Here is an 11,406-nt window from a genome sequence, read left to right on the forward strand (position 1 = left end):
AAAAACAGAAACATTGAAAACTCTGATTAATTAAAATTTTTTGTAATCCTACACGTGATCCAAAATATTAAACTATTAAACTACTAAACTATTAAATATTAAACTATAAATAGGAGAAAGATTGAAAAAAATTCACAAATTTGAATTAATATCAATTAAATTTGAAGCCAACGCGTCGGAAATTTAGGACTATTGTAATATTGAGAATGATGCAGAAAGATTCACAAATTTCAATAAATTTTAATTTTTTTCAATCTTATATGTGACCCGAAATGAGTGACTATTTTGTTATTGAAAAAGATTCAGAAAAATTGAAAACTCTCAATTAATTTTAATTTTTTTCAATCCTACGCGTGATCTGAAATAAGAAATTATTTTGGTATTGAGATGGATTCAGAAAGATTGAAAGCTCTCAATCAATTTTAATTTTTTTCAATCCTACACTTGATCTGAAATAAGAAACTATTTTGGTATTGAGAAGGATTCAGAAAGATTGAAAATGTTAATCCATTTGAATCTTTCTTAATCCATCTCATAACTCGAAATGTGGAATTATTTTGGTATTAAGAAGAATTCAAAAAGATTGAAAACTGTCAATTAATTTGAATCTTTTTCAATCCCACACGTAACCCGAAAATACGGAACTTTTTTGTTATTGAAGAGGATTCAAAAAGATTAAAAATATCAATTCATCTGAATCTTTTTCAATTCTTTAAGAGTTCAGAAATTCTTATATTATTTTTAGATTCAATATAATTGAAAAGTATTAATTTTATGTTCAGATAAAAAACTTGTGGGATAGGATTTATTCAAAAGTATTCAATTCTCATCTTTTTCAATACATTTCAATGAGTATTTTTAATCAGGGTGGGTTATTTGAAAGAATTTCTTTCCGGGTATCACTTTTTTGATTTGAATATAGTTCACGAATATCATTATCAAGCAGTTTTATTGATTTATGATCTACAATATCAAATAATGCTTTGATTTCATTCTGAAATATTATTACATTTTTGTTTTGGGCTGATGATTTTTTTCGCACAAAAGATTTTTGCAATTTCAACCATCGGTTATGATAGCGAAGAATTTTTTGTATTACATTAGTTGATCCACTAGTCGGAATCTGGTTGTTTTTCCATAGTTCAATAACTTGATCAGTTGCATTTTTAGCACTTTGTTTGATAGAATATTTTAACACTTTGAGCTGATAAAAAAAAAACACTCATAACCTCTTTCACTGTTGGCAACTTACGTTCTGAAATTTTTTGCATGGGTTTTCCGATCAAATGAATTTCCTTATCCATATTTTCGATAAATATATAAATTTATGTAGTGACCGCAAAATTTGTAAATATTTAATCGTTTTATCACATATACAAGATCATAACTTGTGGAAACACTAGAAATGCTGTAGAAAATGTGAACAAATAAAAACAATATAACTATAAAGAAAAATGTAGGTGGCGCTAGTTCACAAGGAAAACAGAGTAAATAGAATACAAAACAAAAATTCTCTACAGAAGAAATTTTCCCAAGGACAATATACAGCTGTAGTGGAAAAATTTTTTAAGACGTTTTCAAGACGTTATAAAAAAACAACATGATCGTGATTTCTAATGATGAAAAATAAAAAGTTTGGAATTATTGAATAAAAATTTTGAAAACAAAATTCAAATAATACTTACATTAAAGACAAAAAATTAAATTTTCTCAAAACTGATAGATTAAATTGAAATTTTTCGATTATTTAATCAAAAACTCTTAAAATCGATATACATGAAAGTTTGATGATGAATATCTTTTGAACGATTAATTTAATCGCCAAAACATAAGATACCATTTTTATAGAGCAGTTAATTTGCTACAAAAATTTCTATTGCCCATTCAATAATAGCCATTTCTTGCCGAGTTATAAAATTCATAAACAAAAGTGACATTTGACTTAAAATAATCACTATTAAATCTTCAATATTAGTGAAATGGTGAGGTTTACGGAAAAAACATAAGATACCTTTTTTGTAGAGCATTAAATTTCCTACAAAATTCTTAAAAAAATTTTTTTCTATACGACCAATTAATGATGAGAAATGAATTTTTTTCTATTGGACTGAGAAAAAAATAAAAAACTGCGACGCGGAGGATCTTCCTATTAAAATTAAGAGTTCATATTTGGTGAGAATTTTTTTAAGGTGCCCAGTAACCCATTTTTCCGTATTAATTGTAAAAAAAAAATAGTTGATTTTTTTGACCCACCCTAATATATATACAGGGTGTCTCAGAAGTCGTGAGCCACCGGACAGGGTGTGGTAGAAAATTGGATTCTGAATAGAAAAGTCCTTTACCATTTTTCGATCAGACCCATAGAAAAATTACTACAAATTTATGAAAATAGACCAATGAGGAGCGCGGTTTAGCGGCAGAACGGTAGGCGCAAGAGCGAGCGAGTGGAAGCGCGACAGGCAATGAGTGCGCGCTCGCTTGCACACGTGTGATATCATTGCTCAGTTATAGCGGGATGCCCGCATGCAATAATAATGATCAATGATACTCCTGTAAATAAAAAAAAATTAATATTAGAAAAATCATCCCATAGACAGCCCCATAAAATAAAAAATGTGCGATTTTTTGATAATTAAAACTCAAATTTTCGGTGTCACCGAAAAATGAAAAAAAAAAAAAGCCAACAGTCATATTCAATGATACCCCTGTAATTAAAAAAAAAAAAAAGAAAAGTTATAAAAGTACCCCATACACTCTGAGATACAGCCCCATAAAGCCAAAAATTTGCGATTATTTAATGATGAAATTCAAATGATCAGTGTGCACTTGAAGTTAAAAAAAAAAAGCAATAAAAATAATCAGTGACACTACTGTAGACCAAAAAAATTGAAAAAAATAAAAAACTACCCCATAGACAGGGAGATACAGCCCCGTAAAGCCGAAAATTCGCGATTATTTAATAATGAAATTCAAATGATCAGAGTGCACTTGAAGTGAAAAAAAAAAAAGCAATAAAAATAATCAGTGACACTACAGTAGGTGAAGAAAATTTTTCAAAATAAAAACTACCCCATAGACAGGGAGATTCAGTCCCATAAAGCCAAAAATTGTGCGATATTTCAATAATTAAAATAGAAATTTTCGACGACTACTCAAAATTTCAAATAAAAATCTAGGACTAATAGTTAACTATACCCATAACAATCAGAAAAAAATTAAAAATTACAAAAACCACCCCATAGACACTAAGATACAGCCTAATAAAGCCGAGTATTTCGGGATTATTTAACATAAAAATTAAAATATTCACAGTGCATTCGAAATAGAAAAAAAATACCAATCAAAATTATCAGTGGTACTTTTGACCATCAGACAAATTTAAAAAATTGTAAACACACTCCATAGATACCGAAATATGACTTGATAACGCACAAAAATCGGGATTGCTTAGAAATTAAAATTCAAATTATTGGTGCCCATTGAAAATCAACAAAAGAAACCTTTTGTACTTATCGATTAAACTCCTGTGTATCGAAAAAAATTATTATTTAAAAAACCACCCCGCAAACTCTGAATTATGATCCCATTAAGCTGAAAATTTCTGATTTTTTAGTAATTAAAATGCTACTTCTCGGTGTCCGTTGAAAATAAATGAAAAGTATGAAAACTCATTTTCAGATATACTCTTGTAAGGAAAAAAAAATAAGATTTGAAAAAAACACCCCATTAACGGCGAGATAGGACCCCATAAATCCGCTAATTTGTGATTTGTTAGTAATTGAAATTGAAATTCTTGGTGTCCATTTAGCAACAACAAGAGAAACCTATTGTACTTTTAAATTACGCCCTTAAAAACATAAAAAAACTTAACTCTTGAAAATCCACCGCATAGACACTAACAAACATCCAAATAAAGCCAACAATTTGCGATTTTTCAATAATTAAAATTCAAATTTTCATATGACACCGAAAATGTCGATATCAATCCACAAAAAATCGATAAATCACGGCTTTATGGAGGTGTATCTTGGGGTCTATGGGGTGAATTCTTGAATTTTGATATTTTCATTTATTAATAAGAGTAAATTGGAAAGTGGAATGAGTTTATGCTCTTTATTTTAAGTGGACACCGAGAATTTCAATTTAAGTCAATTAAAAATCGACAAATAGCGACTGTATGGGGATGTATCTCGGTGTCTGTGGGGTGGATTCTAAAATTTTGATTTATTATTTTATAACAGAGATAACATTAAAAGTACAATAATTTTCTTTTACTTATTTTGAGTAGACACCGAGAATTTCAATTTAAATCAATAAAAAATCGAACAATTGTGGCATTGTGGGGTTGCCTCTCGGTGTTTATGGGGTGGATTCCAAAATTTTGTTTTTTTAATTCATAAAAAGGTTAAACTGGAAAGAAAGATAATTTTCTTTGAGTTATTCCGAGTTGACACCGAGAATTTCAACTTAACTTCACAAATAATGGAGAAATCGCAGCTTTATGGGGGTGTATCTCAGTGTCTATGAGGTGGATTCTTAAATTTTGATTTTTCAATTCTTTACAAAGGTTACATTGGAAAGTACGATAATTTTTTTAAGTTATTTTCAGTGGACACCGAGAATTTCCATTTAAATCGATGGAAAATCGAAAAATCGCGGCTTTATAGGGTTGTCTCCTGATGTTTATAGGGTGGATTCCGAAATTTTCTTTTTTAATTCATGACGAAGATTGAACTGGAAAGTGGGATAGTTTTCTTTGGCTTATTTTCAGTGGATACCGAAAATTTCAAATTAAATAAATGAAAAATTGACAAATCGCGGCTTTATGGGGGCGCATCTCAGTGTCTATGGGGTGGACTCCATAATTTTGATATTTTTATGTATGACTGACGTTAAATTGAATAGAAGGATTATTTTCTTTTTGTTATTTTCAGTGGACACCGAGAATTTCATTGAAAGTAAATTAAACATCGACTTATCGCCAGTTTATGGGGGTGTATCTCGGTGTTTATAGGGTGGATTCCATAATTTTGATATCTTTGTGTATGACCGAGGTTACATTAGATAGGAAGATTATTGTAATTCTGTTATTTTAAGTGGACACCAAGAATTTCAATTTACGTCAAATAAAAATCGACAAATCGCGAGTGTATGGGAGTGTATCTCGGTGACTCTGGGGTGGTTCCTAAAATTTCGATTTTTTATTTCATAACAAAGATAACATCAGAAAGTACAATAATTTTCTTTGACTTATTTTGAGTGGTCACCGAGAATTTCAATAACAATCCAAAAAAAATCGAGCAATCCCGGTTTTATGGGGCCGTATCTCGGTGTCTATGGGGTGGTTTTTGTAATTTTTAATTTTTTTCTGATTGTTATGGGTATAGTTAACTATTAGTCCTAGATTTTTATTTGAAATTTTGAGTAGTCGTCGAAAATTTCTATTTTAATTATTGAAATATCGCACAATTTTTGGCTTTATGGGACTGTATCTCCCTGTCTATGGAGTAGTTTTTATTTTTAAAAATTTTCTTCACCTACTGTAGTGTCACTGATTATTTTTATTGCTTTTTTTTTTTCACTTCAAGTGCACTCTGATCATTTGAATTTCATTATTAAATAATCGCGAATTTTCGGCTTTACGGGGCTGTATCTCCCTGTCTATGGGGTAGTTTTATTTTTTTCAATTTTTTTGGTCTACAGTAGTGTCACTGATAATTTTTATTGCTTTTTTTTTTAACTTCAAGTGCACACTGATCATTTGAATTTCATCATTAAATAATCGCAAATTTTTGGCTTTATGGGGCTGTATCTCAGAGTGTATGGGGTACTTTTATAACTTTTTTTTTTTTTTTTTAATTACAGGGGTATCATTGAATATGACTGTTGGCTTTTTTTTTTTTCATTTTTCGGTGACACCGAAAATTTGAGTTTTAATTATCAAAAAATCGCACATTTTTTATTTTATGGGGCTGTCTATGGGATGATTTTTCTAATATTAATTTTTTTATTTACAGGAGTATCATTGATCATTATTATTGCATGCGGGCATCCCGCTATAACTGAGCAATGATATCACACGTGTGCAAGCGAGCGCGCACTCATTGCCTGTCGCGCTTCTACTCGCTCGCTCTTGCGCCTACCGTTCTGCCGCTAAACCGCGCTCCTCATTGGTCTATTTTCATAAATTTGTAGTAATTTTTCTATGGGTCTGATCGAAAAATGTTAAAGGACTTTTCTATTCAGAATCCAATTTTCTACCACACCCTGTCCGGTGGCTCACGACTTCTGAGACACCCTGTATATATATATATATATATATATATATATATATATATATATATATATATATATATATATATATATATATATATATATATATATATATATAAACTTTTGAACCATATACATTTTCCGACTCAGCTCGACGAGTATAGTCGAAATATAGCAAAATTTTTCAAAAGTTCCGTCATGAGGACCCATGCAATATCCCATGTAGGAAAGTACGGCGGGCCCAGGCTTGGTCCAACTATGCAGAACTCTGGGCCAGACTTGTAAGCCAGACTTGGCCCAGTCTTGGTTAAATTCTGGAATGATAACGCTGGCCCAAGACTGGTTACCACGACTGGCCCACGCCTGGTTGCCAGGACTGGGACATAGTTGAGTTTCAAGTCTGGCCCATGCCTGATTGCCAGAACTGGGCCATAGTTGTTTCAAGCCTGGCCCATGACTGGTTGCCAGGACTGGGGCATAGTTAAATTTTAAGTCTGACCCATGCTTGGTTGTCAGGGCTGGGCCATAGTTAAGTTTCAAATCTGGGCCATGCCTTATTTACAAGACTGCTCACGCTTAATTTTTAAAATTGGCCCAAGCAAAATTACCAAAACTGACCTACGTTTACTTTATAGGATTAACTCAAACTTAACTTATGTATTTAATAATATCAATAATAAATTGAATGATGTTATAATTTCTATCACAGAATATTAATGACGTGGAAAACTCCATCATGAACTCGATAAAATTGATAAGAATAACGAATCTTTGAAGTTTTTATCAACTCACTTTAAACGAAACACATAAAGCAATGTAATTATTTGTACAATTTAATTATTGAATTCAAATAGCAATATATTTATTGATCAATATATTAATTTGAAACCAACGAGTTGGTTAGTTTTAACTTCAAATGAAATTTTAGAATTTTTCCTTTATTAAAACTTTAAAAATTGCTATAAATGATCTAAATTCGTGGTTATTAACAGTGTTTAGGAATAAAATAACTATACTAATGGGGATTTCATAGTTGAGACACTATCTATAGTAAAAGGTTATACTTTGATTTACAAAAAATAATTATTTAGTCATTTGATAAGACTTACATTTTAAAATTCAAGTAGATTTATTTTTTGTTGTTTTCAAAGCTGTCATTTTTTTCAACAAATTCTTACAATTAATATGAGATCATTTCTTTATTATTAGAATGAGATATATTTTTTTTAATAACATTAATAATTCTGTTTAATTAAATGTTTCTAATATTAAGACGAAAACATGAATAAATATTTAAATTTTAAGTTGGAAGACGTACTTAATTTTTCAAATTATAAAAGTACTTAAATTATTATAAAATATTAAAGTATAATTATAAAAAATAATTAAAATGTTAAGTAACAATACTTATTACTTAGGATAGTAGAATATGTAATAATAATAATTTAAAATCAATTATTTATATCACGGTTAGCTCGTACGCCATCCTTATCTTTTGCTCCCGACAAAAAGCGACTTACTAGGGATAGTATTGATATTTTATCCTTACGATCGTGATATTTAGCCTTCAAAAATTCTGAAAATAACCAGTCATTAAATAATGATTATTACTATACTATTAAAAATTTAATCGACCATTAACTTACTCTCTAATTCCTTAAATGTCTCAGTTTCCTTAAAACTTTTTTTTCCAATGCCTTTTACTTTTTTACCACAACCACTGTATAATAATTGGATATCTTTTTTTATTAATTTCTTCATGATTGATTGAACATCATTGTCGCAATCGATGGATCCGGCCGTAACCATTTTAAAAATATCAATCTGTTAAAAAAGTGTAAATAATTTCTAAATTATATTTAAATAATTTTTAAATAATTAACAAAAATCATTAGAATATAGTTGTACGATAATGAATGAAAAATGAGAGTACTCAAAGTAGGTTATGACATGGATATTAAACATTGATGTAATACAAAACAGAAGTTTTAATTTTAATAAACGATTGGTACAAAAATACTTGTTTAATCATGATTAAGAAAAATTTTAATATCCCAAAAACGACGTTAATCAATTATAGTCATGATATGTTCTAACTATGGCAATAATTAAATAGTACATTTATTTTTTTATGTTTAACATAAATTTTTGTATAAAAACCTAAAGAAAATGATGTGAAGTTTTAATATTTTATATATATTCATTTCCATATTGATTCAATTTAATATTTTCAATTAGTATGTTAAATAATAATTTTTAATAATACTTTAGGCGTATAGAATAATTTGTAAATTATTCATGTGAGTATTCGAAAGAATAATTTATTTTTACTACCAGACGTCTAATATTTAAGCAATACTAATGCCAAGAATCCCAATAAATACAATATAAATAATTTGTACATACCAGAGCAGTTGTTTTTAATTTATTATTTTTGAGCGATTCATCAAACTTGATAAATTGGTCATCTTCTTGAAAAGGCAATTCTTCGCCGATATTTTTCCATGCTTGTTCTTTTCCTGGTGGATCGGCTGAGTATTGGACGACTTTCAACACTTGTTGGATTTTATCGGTGACGTTCGCATTGATACTTTGCCTCATGCTTGAGAATTCACGTTTCATTACGCCTTCTAAGTATAATCCTAGTGATTTATAATCGACTACGTCTAGAAACAGTATAAAATTTTACCAGGATTATATTTTTAGTTTAAAAGAATTAAGAATAAAAATTGAAGATAAAACCTCAAATTAACTTCTAATAACTACAAGATTAATTTTTGATTTTTATAATTTTTTTTACTAAAATATTTTTCTTCAAGCTAGTTTCTCAATAAAATTGAATTTTTTTAATAAAATAATAAAATAAATACCAGTTATTTTAACTCGCGACAATTCCGGTATCACCCTTTGTTCGCCATTAATTTTCTTGGAAGTATTGTTGCTATTAATCACCTGATTTTGGACTTCATCAATTATCAAAAATCATCATTTATTAGCGGCTGTTGTGACTTAGCTAATATGTTAGCTACACTTGAGGAATCCATTATTGCAAGTTGGTTTTCATCTCGCGTTGGCACCTCACTTTCAGAACTTTCATCAACTACGCGTTTTCTAAATGATTTTTCAAGTCTCCGGAGTCCTTGTTCATGATCCTCTACAATCAGAATAAATTATATTAAAGATATAAAAAATAGTTGAATTAAAAGAAAAAAATTATACGTATCTTTATCAATAAACGATACTAAAATTCTCTGGCGTTTGAAAATTTTTAATTTCTTTCAGTTGATTAAATTCAAACGAACAAAATATTTCTATAAGATTCTATCTATATTTTTTCTATTTCCTTACATGTAGAATTTTTTTTTATTTCATTGTATAACATTTTTTTTAATAAAAAAAATTCTAGCAATTTTCAGATGCCGGCTTACTCATTTTTTATAAAGCTAACAATTATTCGACATTGTTTTTAAATTTTTCTATAAATAAATTGTAAAAAAAATATTTTTTATAAAATTTACACTTGTAACTTTTTTTTTCTCGATGAGTAATTTTAGTACTCGCGCATTCTTTATTCTCTCACGCACTGATACGCCACTTTATAGGTTAAGATTATTGTGGAAGAATAAATCCAATAGCACGATTACTGACAAATTTATTAATTTAATTAATGTTTTCATATACTTACTTGCTTTAGAGATGACTTTAATAGGATATAAATCCCAGTCGGAACCTGGTGCATATTTTAGTTTAACCAATTTCTGAAGTTTATGCTCATCTTTTTTTGGCGGCCAAAAACAAAACATTTCATCATGTTTTAACCACGAAATTGGTACTAACTCTACTATCTTTTTGCCACTTATCACTTCATCAAACTCTACCACAGCAAATAGTTTGGCAACGTCTGACATTTTCATTAATTAATTTAAAATTCCTTACGAGAATCCACAATAACTACGATGATATAGATTGAAGAACACTAAGGACGCAATGAAATGAACTATTCGGATGCGACTGCGATGTTCGACTAATACTTGTATATAACTAATTTCACAGAAGAAAGGCTGACGAACTTGAGTATCTGTGATTGAAAAGTGACACCAACCATAATATACATTAATACATATTCATGTTTATATATTTTTGTGTTTTCGACTTCGACTTGTAACAAAAGAGTAATAGACCGTACAATAATAATAGTAACAGAGAAAGCATTTATTTTTTTATTTTTTTTTATTTTAAATTTTAAAAAGAATTTGATTTAATTTTTAAATAAAAATCAACTTATTTATTTCTAATAAAAAATTATTTAAAATAAATATTTTCTTATTAAAAATCATAAAAAGATTTATTTTAAATAAAAAAAAAATTTGTGTAATAAAAATTTACGAAAAATTTACTAATGATAAAACTTTATTTATTAATTTCCTTTTTATTTATTTATTAATTTTTTTTATTTAATCAATGTTTTTAAAATAATAATTATGATTCAACAAATTGAACTGTTTTTTTTTAATTAATAATTAAAAAGAATCATCTAATGCTTTTTTTTTTAATCTAGAATTTTACGAATCTAATTTTTTTTTTAAGGTTAATAATTGAGAGAACTCATCCATGCATGTATGAGTTTTTTAATGTAGGAAGTTATAGATCGAAATATCGTGATGTAATTTATAAATTAGAACGTTTTAATTATCAATTTTAGTTATACTTTACACTTAATACACTTTTAAAAAAATTAGTGATATCAAAAATTTATTTTAAAAATTCATCTTTTACAACCATAGTTTAATAAAATATCGGAAAGACAATACATTTAAAATTTGATATAAAAGTCAATAATAAAATATATTTACTGAACTATTGATTTGTCTAAATGGATTTACACATGTAATAGAGTCATTACATATGAGTTTACTCTGCATCAAAGAACTATGCAACGAAGTCCTCTGTACCAACGAAAATACAGGAGTAGTAGGAGGCATCGCTACTAGCTCAATGCCCATAATCGGTTCAACAAACTTAAAAATATTTGGAACAAAAATTACCTTCCATCTCGTACCAGAACCACCCGGAGGTTATAAGGCCATACTCGGAAATGAATTCTTCATTCGAGAACGCGTAACCATCTCGTTT

General features: G+C 28.5%; 1 protein-coding gene across 1 annotated transcript; it reads right to left on the minus strand.

The window, feature by feature from the left end:
- Positions 1-7,606: 7,606 nt before the first annotated feature.
- Positions 7,607-9,248, minus strand: LOC141532109 (uncharacterized). The gene is made up of 4 exons (XM_074250283.1): positions 9,144-9,248; positions 8,680-8,939; positions 7,920-8,097; positions 7,607-7,849 (listed from the first exon to the last, which is right to left on the minus strand). Exons 2-4 carry the CDS (start codon positions 8,893-8,895, stop codon positions 7,725-7,727), a joined length of 519 nt encoding a protein of 172 aa, XP_074106384.1. The 5' UTR covers positions 8,896-8,939; positions 9,144-9,248; the 3' UTR covers positions 7,607-7,724.
- Positions 9,249-11,406: the final 2,158 nt, after the last annotated feature.

The sequence above is a fragment of the Cotesia typhae genome, unplaced genomic scaffold (genome assembly GCF_013202065.1).
Source record: "Cotesia typhae breed Kobodo isofemale line unplaced genomic scaffold, CoteBio_Ctyphae contig_56, whole genome shotgun sequence".
Taxonomy (NCBI): domain Eukaryota; kingdom Metazoa; phylum Arthropoda; class Insecta; order Hymenoptera; family Braconidae; genus Cotesia; species Cotesia typhae.

Coding starts and splice junctions, on each gene's coding strand:
- LOC141532109 (XM_074250283.1), bottom strand. CDS start 8,895: ATGAAACGTGAATTCTCAAGCATGAGGCAAAGTATCAATGCGAACGTC. Junction 8,098..8,679: donor AATTAAAAACAACTGCTCTG/GTATGTACAAAT, acceptor CTTTTTTAACAG/ATTGATATTTTTAAAATGGT. Junction 7,850..7,919: donor GACATTTAAGGAATTAGAGA/GTAAGTTAATGG, acceptor GGTTATTTTCAG/AATTTTTGAAGGCTAAATAT.